General features: G+C 52.5%; 1 protein-coding gene across 4 annotated transcripts; it reads right to left on the bottom strand.

The window, feature by feature from the left end:
• Positions 1-1,699: 1,699 nt before the first annotated feature.
• Positions 1,700-13,405, bottom strand: GTPBP2 (GTP binding protein 2). Of its 4 annotated transcripts, XM_064648501.1 has the most exons (13): positions 12,436-12,686; positions 10,218-10,244; positions 9,233-9,417; positions 8,818-8,926; positions 8,080-8,277; positions 7,623-7,797; positions 6,768-6,987; positions 6,200-6,335; positions 5,743-5,801; positions 4,821-4,992; positions 4,378-4,542; positions 3,750-3,957; positions 1,700-3,653 (listed from the first exon to the last, which is right to left on the bottom strand). In XM_064648501.1, exons 1-12 carry the CDS (start codon positions 12,619-12,621, stop codon positions 3,760-3,762), a joined length of 1,830 nt encoding a protein of 609 aa, XP_064504571.1. In that variant the 5' UTR covers positions 12,622-12,686; the 3' UTR covers positions 1,700-3,653; positions 3,750-3,759. The 4 variants fall into 4 exon arrangements, with proteins under 4 accessions (XP_064504571.1, XP_064504573.1, XP_064504572.1 ...); XM_064648503.1 differs by lacking the exon at positions 12,436-12,686 and adding an exon at positions 13,205-13,405 and having other exon boundaries at positions 1,700-3,957; XM_064648502.1 differs by lacking the exon at positions 12,436-12,686 and adding an exon at positions 13,065-13,176 and having other exon boundaries at positions 1,700-3,957.
• Between the last annotated feature and the right edge of the window lie 134 nt (positions 13,406-13,539).

The raw sequence follows: 13,539 nt of genomic DNA, 5'->3' as shown, positions 1-13,539 counted from the left end.
ATTTTTGTTATAGATGGTTTTGCAATTTTCTCTGTGTAGCAGTCTATTTTGTGATGCTTATCACCAGCTCAGGAGCACACAAGACTACTCCCGCCATAAGATTTGAGGAAGCAGTAGCTGCACAGGCATACTTTTTGGTGGGCTTTTGGAAATCTTGGTTTTAATTCCTAGTAATTGCTGTAGACACATAAACAGTCTACTGCTAGAGTCTTCCTGGAAGGGGACATGCCAGAGTCACACAGCCTGCTGTGAAAGCTCTTCTCTGCCAAAGAAAGAGCGTATAACCACATTTTTCCTCCTTCCCAGACTCCTGAGTGATACTAGATGCAACTTGTTGACAGGTACCTGTTCTGACTGTGCTCTGCCAAATGACTTTTTCAGCTCTCTGGGCCACAGTTCACATCAGAGTGGCTGCCCCAGCACCCCACAAATTATACAGCCAACAAAGCAGAACATTGTGGAAGGGACAAGTAGGCAATGAGAGAGGGTGGGACAGGCTCCAGGGCAAAAGCAGTGCTTGCCCTCAGCTGCCTGGCAGGGCTCAGCTCTGTGCTACACCACAAGCTGCCTGGAGCCCGCCAGAAGCACTGCTGCCAATAATTTGAACTTGGCTCCTAGGGAAGGGGGAAGGAACGTGCCACGTCAAGGCAGCACTGGGTGGGGTTAGGAAACACACATTGCAGAGAGTTTCGTCAGCTGCAGGCCTCCCTTCCTCGGGGAAGGGGGGAGGAGAGCCTCTGAGGCAGCAGATAATGATGCAAACTGCAGCTCTATTTGCATGTGCTGTTTTCTGGACTGTCCCATCCTAATTGCAGCTGTTGAGCTGCTCTCTCCTTCCAGCTGACAGCCTGTGCTGGGAAGGTGCTAGGTTACTGGCGGAGGGGTGGGGTGTGTCTCATACTTGACAACACAATTGTGAGATTTCAAGAAGCACAAGAAGCTCATTCTGGTGCATGCAGCTCTGCTGGTAATCAGCAGAGGAAGGAATTATGGAGTCACTCCCACTAATGACAGTCCTAAGGTTGCAAAGTGACAAGTGTTCTTAAGTCCTCACATAAAGAGAAACAGCAACAAGTCTGGCAAGATTGCCTCACGCTCCTGTGACAGTGGCACGTCTCATTTCCCAAGTATCTGGCAGGACCAGACTCTGCAGATGCCACTACCTGACACAAAAACAAGTTTAGAAGAGGCAAATCCCTTCAGTGACACAGGTACCCTCCACAGGGAAGCCTTCCTGCCTCTGCTTTTTCCCAAGGGAACAACCTGTTCTTACGGAGAGAAGGCAGTCGCAAACCCCTTGATAAGGTCAAAGCTATTTTAAAAACAAACCATCTAGGTTAGATGTGTGCCCTAGAAAGCATCTCTTTAATTAGGCTCTGGGGGAATTTGTGACTGCGAGGAAGCTCTCACCACAGCCGGTTCCGCCCACAACAGCCCGAAGTGCTGTGCTCAGGGTGACGTGGCTGCCTGTCACCTCAGGCTGCACGCCCAGGCTTACTCAGATAAGCTGGGAGCGCAGGGTTGTAAACAGCAGCGCGCGTGCATTCCTTCCACTCCACGGACCGGTATTTATAGGAATGAATGCAGGAAGCTTAGGAACGGGTGAAGGGTAGTCATCTCCAACTGTGATTCAGCCCCAAGGGCAGCAGGGTAAGGGCCCAGCTCCACCCTCGCTTATTGTACAACTCAGACAGCAAGCTCAATAAAACATCTTTATTCTGTACATTTATATATAGATGCTTGGGGAACAGGGACAACCCCCAGCATTAGAAAAATTCAAGACAACAAAACAGCAATTATGAAGAGCATGGCACCAAGAACAGTCATGCCACAGATGGCAGGGATGAGGTGAGACCAGCCATTGGCTGTTTCAGAAAAGGTCACAGCACCCCATGCCCACTTTGGAGCAGAAAACACCAGGGTTGCTGCAAAGAGCTGGAGCTCCCCCCCCATACTCCCCGGTAGCTTTCTTTGTGACCCACTAGCACCAAAGGGAAGACTGGCAGCTGGGGCCTGCAGGCATTGGTGAAAAGACTGTGTCACTGGAATACCCAGCCCACTGCCAGGATGGGAAAAAAGGGATCCTTCTTGGGCAGTGACCCTGAGCCAGCAGCTCCTTTCTCACTGCTGGGCTGATAGGGATGCAGCAGAGGTTTCAGCTGGATCAGTGCTTCCTCCAAGGGACAGGTCACTCCTGAGCTGCCTTCCCTTCATTTATACCACCATTTCACCGGCTTCCCCACGCCTCAGCAGTCTCTTCGCAGGGTGCAGCCCCCCCCTCCTCACCTGCCAGAGCCCTTCCCACTGCAAAGTGCGGCTCTGCGATGCCCACAGATCTGCACAGCCCCACAGCCAGTGCTTGTGCCAGCAGCCCAGAAGCAGAACTTGCTCTCAGGATGGCAGAAGGGATCTTTGGGTGTCCAAGTGCTATCACAGGCCCTTGCCCTTCTCTTTGGTCAGGGCTAGCAGGCCACCATGCCACGTGGCAGGGCTGGCTGAAGACCTGTTGCTCACAGCAGACACATTTGGTCTAACAGTCAACAGTAAAACCAAAAGCCTATGTACAACTTTACAGACCTTGTTGCATCCTCCAGGCTACACAGGAGAGCTGCATAACAGGGAGTGGGAGACAAATGTGCTCCACTCTACATACAGAGTCCTTGCTGGCAACATCAGCTTTCCTCTGACAACAACCCCCAGTGGCAAGGGAAAGAAAGGAATTCTTCCTCCAGGAGAAACAGAAATATAATCACGCCACTGTCAAATCACATCTAAACAACATAAGTCACCTGGTTTTGTGTAGCCTGTCCTCCTCACACATTAAGGCAAGCGTGTGAGGAGCAAGCTGGGCTGGGAAAAGCCACACCAGGGAGCCCACTGCAAACCACTGCTACCAATGTGCAGATGACACCGTCAGCTGAACATCCATGGAACAACCTGCTCACACCAGCACAGGCCCAGGCCCTGCTCTGCTCCACAGAATGGCCTCCCATTCAGCTGCTGCAAGGAACAGATGCAAGTACAAACTGTCTTCATGACATTATTTCAGGAGGCTGTGCCACTCAGAGCAGCCACAGCTTCCCAGGAGTCAGAAAGCAGGATGCTGAAGAAATGTGTACATGTGAGTGAGGAACATGACATTTGTCCAACAGTAAGACACTCAGATTGGAATAATGCAAAACCAACACACAAATGGACACACAGCAGATTAAAGCCAACCAAGATTCAAACGGTTAAAAAGTGTCCTGAATGCATTCTGAGAGGTTCAGCCAAGCCCCTGCAGTAGGCAGCATGGCCTCTTCCATCCTCTGCCCAGAAGGATGTGCTGCAGGATGACTTGGGAGAGGACTGTTATCAACCCAGTGCTCAGAGAGCAGAAATGGGACCAAATCTTGTGTCAGAGATGGGAAAACGTCCCTTCACTGCTCATCTTCAAGGGCTCTGCTCCTCCCAACCAGCAATTTTCAAACAGTAAACAAAGCCAGAACTTGCCTGCCCAGGTCTGCAGGTGCCTCTGATCTATTCTGAAGAAGGGCAGGGTAATGAGAGCTGCAGGCGATCTGGAGAACATGCTTAACTTGCCCCATGTACGGTATTGAATGCGAGAGACTCTCCCAGGCTCCATCTCACAGTGCAGAGGAGGGACATCCACTCTAGAATGGGACAGCAGCAGCTCCAGGCATCGCTCAGAAAGCCACAGGAGCTCCCATCCTTCTCCCCAGGTGCTGGTGAGCGGAGATTTCTCTGACCTACTGGTAGTCAGAAGCTCAGCTGTCCAAGCCCCAGGGACTCCTCCAGGCCATTTTCTTTGGTGGTGATGGCTTGGAGGTCAGTGACATGCCCAATACCTTTGGTGACACCTTCACGGAAAAGCAGTTTGGCTCCGATCTTCAAGTATTCAGGATGCTTGATGAACCTGAAACAGACCACTGCCTTCTCTCCTGTCCGCAGCTTGTCCTGAAAAGAAAAACGGGAGAGCTTAGACCTATCTCTCAAACCAATGCATGCAGGAGAGATGCATGTGGATGGTAAGATGAAGCAAATGAGCAGGTTGCTTTCCTCAGACTGCATGGCTTGAGCCCTTCCTGTTACTGTACGCGTATAGAAGGACAGGAAGATACAAGCCCTGGAGAGTTCACCTCTGTTCACAGTCTTGCTGTAGTTCATCGTGCTGTTTGTTTTGTGGGAGGGAATTCTTTAACATGTTGGGAGGAAAAGCAACCAAAGGAGCAGGATAAAGGGATGGAGTATGTTCCTAGAAAGAGACACAGCTACTCAAAATAACAGTAGCCCCTAGCTTTACTATAGGGCATGGTGGAATCCCCAAAAAACCCACAGGCAAGGTTCATTTTCCTCCCCTTCCTTCCTATGGCCTACCTTTCCGTGGATCTTCTCTACGATAGCTGTCTGTCGCACATTCCCCACATGCACCGTCACCTGAAACCCCTTCCGGAAAGTTGTGGCATGGAACAACAGCACAATCTCGGCTTCAAACACTGAGCAGATGGTGGGATTCATTTCTGGGCTCACCATTACCATGCCCTGCAGAACAACCCAAAGCTCAGACTAGGTAGGGCCAGTCCCCTTGCTTCTGAACAGCCCACAAAACCACAAACACGTCTCCACTCTGTGACTGGGGCTTGCATCCCATTCTCAGCCTTGTACTCATCCTACTTTGTAGCTTGGCCATTTCCTCCCCTTCCAGCAAGTTTCCTGCAAACATCTCTACTTCATTCCCACCCTTCCAATGGGGGATCTCCAGGGAAGCCTCCAGTCCTGCCCACTGGACCAGTGAACAACCTGGCAACAGCAGGACTCACCTTGCGCAGCAGGGAGCGGTCGAAGGGTCCAAGGGCCAGAGTGGCTGCCTGCCCAGCCCGCAGCACACGGCAGGCAGAGCGGTTCCGTTGGATACTGCACACCTTCAGCCGGAGAAACTTCCCATCGTCGGTGGGACCAACCACCAAGTTCTCCCCTTCTCGGCAGATCCCACTGCCCAGGGCAGAAGAGCAGGACACAGTTCATCAGGAGACAAGAAAGACATTTCACCCTCCAAGATCAACCTGCACAAATTCCCCAGCGCCAAGGAAGTGAGTGTCTTTGGACTACTATCCGGGACCAACTAACAGGGATACAGAGCTGGTGAGAACAGGGATTTCTTACAGCAGGGAAAGCCACACTATCACTCCCAAGAGTCCCAGGTATAGACAGGGGCCATTCCACCCCCAGTGCTCTGCCACACTGCATTGTTTCTGGTGGAGAGACTTCAGATGATGCCTGTTCTGTGTGGATGTGCTGGTAGCCAAAGTGCTCTGATTGCTCCCGGACATGGAGGGACAGCTGCCTTTTCATGGGGAATCATGTAGTTAACCCCTGCTGGAATGGGAGGATTTGCCCTCTACATTCCCTCCCTCCGCTTGACGAAGGAGGAAAGCAATGCCTTGGGATCATGGCTAACCTCTGCCAACTCTGGATTCCTGGATGCCTTCTTTCAGCATGCAACACAACACATTCCTAATCCAGCAATTTTAGGGCAGACTCTTTGCTTGCCACCATGTGACCAATGGTCTGCTCATGGCACCTCCCAGCACCCTGTAGGGCTCTACCCTCACTTAGCCCAGTCACCTGGCAGCAGTTGGGACTGAGCCTCACCCAGCTTCCACTTCTGCAGTGGGGCACTCTACCCTTGAGGGAACTCCAGCAACCATTCACATCCACACTTGTCTGCCTGGCCTCACTTACCTCGACAGAGTTCCTCCCACAACAGTCCCCACCTCTGGCACAGTATAAATTTCATCAACCTGCAGCAAGGCAACAAGAATAAGCTGCTCAGACAGACAGCTGTGAAACAGCACTCCAGAAATGAGGACAAGGTGCCTTCCCCTTGTGTGAAGGAGGTGAGCTCTCTGCTGGTCATCAGACACTGTCTAGGAGCTTAACCAGCTCCCACTACCCTCCCATTAGAGGAATATCTGCCTTTTAAGTGGCAACCAGAGAAACAATCTTATCCCTGAGACAGATAGCCCTTGGTTAGGACACACCCCAGCCTATCACATTTTTCTCAAGGACCGAGTCCTTTCCTTAACGTCTTCCAGTAGTCCAGGAGTTCATGACATCTCTACCCATGGTGTCCAGATTCCCCAGAAGTTTCTCCCATGGCACAGCAATGACTGCAGTATCAGAGACTGCCCTTACGCACCTGAAATTCTGTAAGTTGCTGCATTAATTCTTCCTGCTCTTTACTGTTGGTCAGTGGAGGGAGGATGTTGAGGAAGACTTTTAAGAGATCCAGGTTCTCCCCAGAAACACTGGACAGCGTGAAGATTGGGGTGATGCTGTCAGACACAAATAGAAGTAAGCAGAAGGCCAGAGTGAAGCTGCAGGAGGTTTCTGGGATTCTGAATCTACTGAGATCAGCAGGAGGACAGAGACTACAGTGATAAGTGGCTAAAACACGAGGGCTAGGTACAGCTTTGCAGTAACCCCCGCCTCAACAGCTGGTTGAGGCACCAATCCCCTGCCAGCCCACACTTCTGTCATGCAGAAGTAACTCCAGTGCACCCTTGGGCACCTTCTGCTCCCAGAGCCCAGAAAAAGGTCTGGGAGGGGAAAATGCCTTCTGGGAGAATGCAAAGGTAGGAAGCTTGATGAGGAGCTGAGATTTTCAAGATTTGCTCAGCTCCCCTTGTGGTTGCCCTTCCCCAGCTCTGCATGGCAGCCTTGTCTGAATTGCCTGCTCCCAGAAGAAGAAAGGAATGGTGCCTTACTTGGGAGATTGTGCAAACTGTTGTGCTGCAGTAACAGCGTCGTCGTCTGAGTTCACAAGCAGGGGGAGCTTGTTGCAGCCTGGCTGCTTCAGGATTCGCTCCAGCTGCTTCACTGTCCGTTCCACGGTGGCTTTCGAACACAAGTCAACTTTGCTGATGACAATGAAGAAGGGGACCTTGAGGGCCATGGCCAAGCCCAAGTGCTCTCGCGTTGTGCCCGCTGCAGGAGACAAGTGAGAGCGTAGGTGCAGCAGCAGTCATCACTGTTGCTTGTTTATGTCACGGCTACATCTCCTGGCCACCCCACAGGCCCACTCTCGAGATTTCCCTGTAACTGCATAGTCCATCAGGCAAAGAAAAAGCAAAATCACTCTTTTAAACAAACCAAACATCAGTCCAGAAAAATAAAAACCACAAAGAATTTTTGTGATTGATCTGGTTGTTTCAAAAAGACGCAGCAGTTTTCATTCTTGGGCTAGAGTTTGCCAGAAAACAGCCACAAAAATGTCAAAGATAGATGTGGGAGAACTCCAGTTGCCTTTTTACAAGGCTTCAGGATTCAGCACCCCTAAGTATATGTCAAAGTTGTTTTCTTTTCTGACAAACATAGCCCCGAATTCCAAAAAAAGCCTTTCTGTCCAGGATGCAGTTTAATGTGGTCTATAGCTGGTAAAAGGATCCCAGCTCTACTCCCCTCCCAGGCACTCATACACACTGGCTTACAAGAAATCAGTAAAGGTTTCCAGACTAATAATTTCTTCTGACAACTGTTTGCAGCAAAAAAGAACCCACTCCCACCATTCTCCATTTTCTTCACACATTGCTGTTCATCCATGCAGGCAGGGCAACACTCACCAATGCCAGTGTTGGCGCTAACCACCAGCATGGCAAAGTCTGGGCAGTAGCTGGTGAGGCCAAAGATGGTTGTTTTCAGATACTTGTGGTGGCCAGCCAGGTCAATGAAAGTGATCATTTTGGAAGAACTTTCACAGATCTCTTCTGCTGTCCTGGAGTCACTGTAATTTACCACCTGAGGAACATAAAGAGTTGGTGAGAGAGGCAGCCCCAGCAGGGAAGTGAAGAAAACCCAGCTCTTATCTACCCACTTTGATCTCAGAATCAGTAAGGAGAGATCATCCACCATGGGTGTAACATACAATGTCTGTTGCAAATCGACAAGTAGCGCTCAGGTTCAGCCTAAGGGACATGGAGCTGTGCCACCTCTCTTCTCTCATGTCCCACTCACAGTTGCAATAGGAGGGTAGTCCTATTCTCCTCCAGCTTTCTGAGTTCAGCAGCCCACTCCCCTCACCTCTCCTTTGCTGTTGAAGCCGAGGATCTCAAAGCTGATGCTTGATGTTCTTCCTGACTGGATTTCATGGAGGTGTCGGAAGAGGTTGAGGCGTGCCCTGCCCCGCCCGTTGTCCAGCTCTCCTTGTGTTAGTACACCCAAGAGTGTTGACTTCCCCGAGTCCACATTCCCCAGCACAGCTACTCGAAGGTCTAAGAACTACAGGTAAAAGAAGAGAGAAATCATGAAACTTAACCACTGCTGTGCTGAGTCTGCATGAGCACTACATCGCAGTGGAGATGCACCTCAGAGAGCATCCCTAGATGAGGGACACTGTGCAGTGTAATCTTGCTCAGATTCTGCTCTTGCACCCAGCAAACCACTGCCCAGCAGACGTGATACACTCTAGAGTTGTGATGTGACACACCAGCCTTTGATATCACAAAAAAGCCATTTGCTGCAGCAGGACCTCTAAATCCTTCCTTGTTTGCACACTGGCCTGCATCAGAACCACTACCATAGAAATGAAATAATTTTTAACCTCTGATCCAGGCAATCTCCCCCACTGATACCAGCCTCAACCACAGTCCTGGATACAAGAAGTGTTATCATCAAGCCTCCCTCTGGCAGCTCTTTAAAGCATCTGCTATGGGCCAATCTATGACCTCTAGGGTTTGGGCTCCCATCCCAAAAGGAAGCTGATTGTATGAAGCCTCTAAGTCTCCAGCAGGAGAGGATGTCCAAGTCACAGGTCCCTACCTGCTGGTTGTCAGGCACCTTTCGGACAAGCACTTCTGTTATCTTCCTTGGAACGTCACTGTCGTAATCGACTTCCCTTTCCCGCAGCACTGTAATGTCAGCCCCAACCCTGCCACAAAAATGAAGGGAAGGAGTGAGACACACTTGTACTCAACAGATCTTGCACCTCTACAATAACAATTGACAAAGAGAGTGTGATAAAAGCTGGTGATAGCAGGCAAGGAGCCTCAAGCTTCCAGACAAAAGCCCTATAACCTCCTTCATAACCTCCTCAGCCTCATGACTGAAGGAATTCCAGTCATACAGGGGCTTTTTAGAATGGAGCCACCGGCCACTGAGCAGACTCCTGGGGCTGAGCCTCTCTGCTGGAGGCTGTTGATGCTTGTGGGCCCTGCAGACAAAAAGGAACACGTACTTCTCTGCCATGCGGCGCAGGGTCTTGAGCGAGGCACGCATCTCCTCCTCTGAGAGGCCCACCAGCAGCCCGTTGTCCTCCACGCCGATCTGATAGACAGCCTCACCGCGGCCCTCCTGCAGTCGCCACTTCATCTGTGTCACCAGGTGCTCAAAGCGGTACTGCGAGGGGTTCACCAGCTTCAGCTGTTTAACAGAGGGGTAGTTCCAGTCACAACCTGCATTCAGAGGGAATCTAATTGCCCAAGCCAGCAACTCACAATACTGTGAAGCAATGCTTCCAACTCTGACCCACCTCTAGAAAGCACAGCCTGTGTTACTGTCTGCACAGAAGCTATGGGACAGGTGAGAAAGGGTTTCACAAGGTGCATACATGTGGCAGAAGAACTTTTCTGCATTGTGACAAAGGGATCTGCACCCTGCCTGCTGTGGGGGTAAAGACAGCACTCTGGGACCCATCTGTGATACAGGAGCCAAGTAAGCGCAACTGAGAGCAGCCACAGGGAAGTGGCAAATCATTATCAGGGACACCTGCAGCTCTCTCAAAACATGTACATTTCAGAAAAAACACAGTGGGCCTCATCTCTTAAAACAGATTACTAAAAAGGGGTACTGAGATCAAACTCTTCAAGCTCAGCATACTGGGTATTGCTAGGCACAGAGACAAAGAAGATGACTAGTAGTTCCTTAGTAGAGTGTCCACTTCTCTGTCCCCTCCTTGTCTCAAAACATGTACATTTCAGAAAAAACACAGTGGGCCTCATCTCTTAAAACAGATTACTAAAAAGGAGTACTGGGATCAAACTCTTCAAGCTCAGCATACTGGGAATTGCTAGGCACAGAGACAAAGAAGATGACTGGTAGTAGAGTGTCCACTTCTCTGTCCCCTCCTTGTCCATGTTACCCATAGGCTGTCTTTGGTGAAGTTATTCACTGCAAAATAACCCTCTGGGAGTAAGACCTTCTCCAACCTCAAAAAGACTCACCTTGTACTCGATGTTCCCATCTTCTGCCTGGTCAGAGAATGAAACAAGACAGAAGAGTTAGATGCTGTGCCCATGAGGACTTCTACAGGTACCAGCTGCCCAGATACTCTGCAGCTGGTCTGAGGATTTCAGAGAGAGGAGAAAGTGGCAGAAAGAGACTGTGTTAGCTCCCACCCTCTTCTGTCATTCCTTCCTACACTCAACTAGAACTTTCCTTATGGTTTGTTTTTGCTGTTTGCATCCCACATCATGAACACCAGAGGACAAAACTAAAGTGGAACACAAGGGTAATACTGTCAGGGCAGGGGGGATTTTTTTTTACTGACAGTAAAGAATAGGGCTAGCCTAACAGTCACACAGAGAGAGAGTTCCAGTTTCAAAAAGGCACAGGCTAGCATATGATTTAAAGTCTCCCCCCTCACCCGTCCATGACCCACAAAATGCCACCAACAGCATCCCACTCCCACCCTATCCAGCAGCTTCCATTCACCCAATGTACACAGAAATAGGAGACTGGGAACAAAAGTCACTGCCTCCTCTCCTGCACACTGATACCCTCCCTCAGTCAATTAGTTTTTCATTGACTCCTTTACATATCCTTGTGTATCTTCTCTCTACAAGAAAGGACTACAGACATAAAGAAGCAAGGTAATGATTTCTTTGAAGTACAGCAAACTAGTCACTGGCCTGGTAGTTCTGGAGTACCAGACTTTATCGGGACTGTCTGTATGCAATGTGGTCAGAAAAACTTTCCCAGGAAGGGCTGAAGCCCAACTAGGTTGTTATAGAAAGGCCCAGGTACTCCTCAAGCGCACTCCAACCACAACACACCCCAACTATCCAAAGACAATGTCTAGCTAATACTGAAGTAATTTTCCCATTGATTCGGTATGAGAGAAGGGGCTGAAGAAAGGGCTGGAGCCTGCAGGAAGCTATGTACTTTGTCAGATTAAATGGGGCTGGCAACAGTAAGCACTTCCCTTTCCTCTGGACACCTATTTGCATGTGTTTGCAGAGGGCGATAGCCGTCTCCTTGCCTTCTAGCTCAGCTCCTAACCACAGCGGTGCTTATGGTGGCAAAAGGCCAACAGAAGTTCTCAATTGTCAGCTCAGCTCTCAGGCAGCAGAGCTATGCAGTGAGAAAAGGGTACTTGTGGAAGGTTTTCCTCTCTTACCACCTTTCCAGTTCTAAGAAAAACACATTCACATCCTGCACTGTCCTCTAAATAAGGGGGTGGGTCTCCTTCAAGGCTGCTGAAGAACAGAAAAGCAACAAGCCTAGACTTGCTGGGGCAAACACTGCACAGGGTAGCCAGTGACAGGAAGCTGCGTTGAAACCACAGAGGACTGTCCAGCCTCCAGCTGAAAGGAACAAGAACTAAACTGTGGCTGCAGGGCACAGTCCTGCCCATGGAGAAGATCTAACAGTAGCAAAGAGCTTTTTTCCCTTCTTGCCAAGCGTCACAGCCTTGCCTTGTGGAAGGACTGCTCCCTCCCAGCACAGGCTCTTATATATTTTACAGAAAGCTCACTGACTGGGGCTGAGCAATGGAGTCTGGGGAAACGTAACTCTCTCCATGGTGTCAGTCCTCTTAGTTCGGTGCCAGCTGCCTCAGCGAACCACACACCCACCTACGACCAATGCACCTTTTCCTGCTGCAAGAGGCAAGCGCCTCACACCCTGTCAGTACCACCTGCATCCCCATGTAAGAAAACAGTTGTCAAATTAGCTGGGAAGGGAGCCACTAGAACCTGCTGAGTTTGGCAGCTGGAAAGGGATTTAGACCCACAGATCATTCTCTCAGGGAGAGATGTGAACGGGATGCTCGGGACTATGAGGCGTGCAAAGCTTTATTTCCGAAGCTATGTCGCTCCCAGACAGCAAAGTGCCCACAGACCGACGCCAGCCAGTGGGATACTACTCTCGGACAGGGTCTGGCGGACTGCGCGGGGAACTCGCTGTCACCGGAGGCACAAGCACTGCGCGGAGGAGAGACCGAGGCAGGCGGGCACACAGCTCCCAAGGCTCCTGCCAGGGCTGCTGCCGGCCTGACCCCCGCACGGCCCCGCACCAGCACCTCCAGCCTGACCCGCGACCAAACCTGCGAGGCCCTGGCACCGACCAGCCCGGGGGGTGTGTGGGAACACCATCCCTCCGCCCCGGGGCCCGACCCCGCTCCCTCCGCGGCTGACGGGACGCGGCGGCGTCGGAGCTCACCTCGGGCGGCAGGTACGGTGGGTTGTTGGCCTTGCCCCCCCGGCTCCGCCCGTTCTTCTTCTTCGCCTTCGAGCCGCCGCCGCCGCCGCCGGGCGCGGCCCCCCCGCGCCCGCGCAGCGCCCCGCCTGCCCCGCCGCCCGCCGGCCGGCAGCAGCCCCCGAACAGCTCCGACACCCGCGAATCCATGGTGGCCAGCGCGGCCCCGCCGCCCCGGTGCGGCGCCCGCTCCGCTTCGCTCCCCGCCCGGCCCCGCCGCCCCGGCGTCACCGACCGCCGCGCGGCGCCCCGGGAAAGCGAGTCCCACCCGCCTACAACGCCGAGAACGCACCGCGCGCGGCCCGCTCCAAACTACAGCTCCCAGCGTGCCCCGCGGCGCGACCTGCTCGCTACCGTGCAGGATTTCTCCGCGGGGGCGCATGGGAGTTGGAGTCCGAGGGAGGGCGCGCCGCCTGCCGGCCGCGGCGGACAACGCGAGGGATGCCGCCGCTCTCCGGGCCCTGCCCGCCGGGGCCTGTCGGCGCCCGCAGGTTTCCCTTTTGGCACTGCACAGCCTCGGGTTCCCTGTTCATTGACAGCGAACAGTCGGCACCCGACCCAGCTGGCATCGGGACAGTGGTGCATTTTCGAACCTGTGTGTCATCGGAGATGCCTCATGAATACGCAGAGGCAGCAGCTCAGTGCGAAGCAATCCCAAAGGACGCATTATGCTCCACCCGGGGGGCGGCAGAAACAGCAAAAGACTCTCCTGCTGTGCGCCGCACCCCCTCACCGAGTGTTTTTCCAGTCTCCAATTCCACCGCTACCGGCCCTCCTCTTCCTCCGCCGCATCCGCTGAGGCGGGCGGCGCTGGGTCAGTGTTTGTACACCTGCCACACTCTGTGACGCTGTCAACAGCAGCCCGCTGCGAGAGGCGCCCGCCCTCCCCTTGCCGTGTGCTGGAGGCGGCACCCAATGGGGCAGCGGGCGCAATGTTTCCAAACACGGCGCTCCCTGCGTGCTCCCCGGGCCCCGCCTCCCTGCGGCGCGGCGAAGGCAGTTCCTCCGCAAGGGCTGCCGGGGAGCGGGGCGGAGGCCAGCGCAGCGGCTCCTGAGCAGCCATGCCGC

Source organism: Pseudopipra pipra, chromosome 3 (assembly GCF_036250125.1).
Source record: "Pseudopipra pipra isolate bDixPip1 chromosome 3, bDixPip1.hap1, whole genome shotgun sequence".
NCBI lineage: Eukaryota > Metazoa > Chordata > Aves > Passeriformes > Pipridae > Pseudopipra > Pseudopipra pipra.
This window is presented reverse-complemented; position numbering and strand designations above follow the sequence as displayed.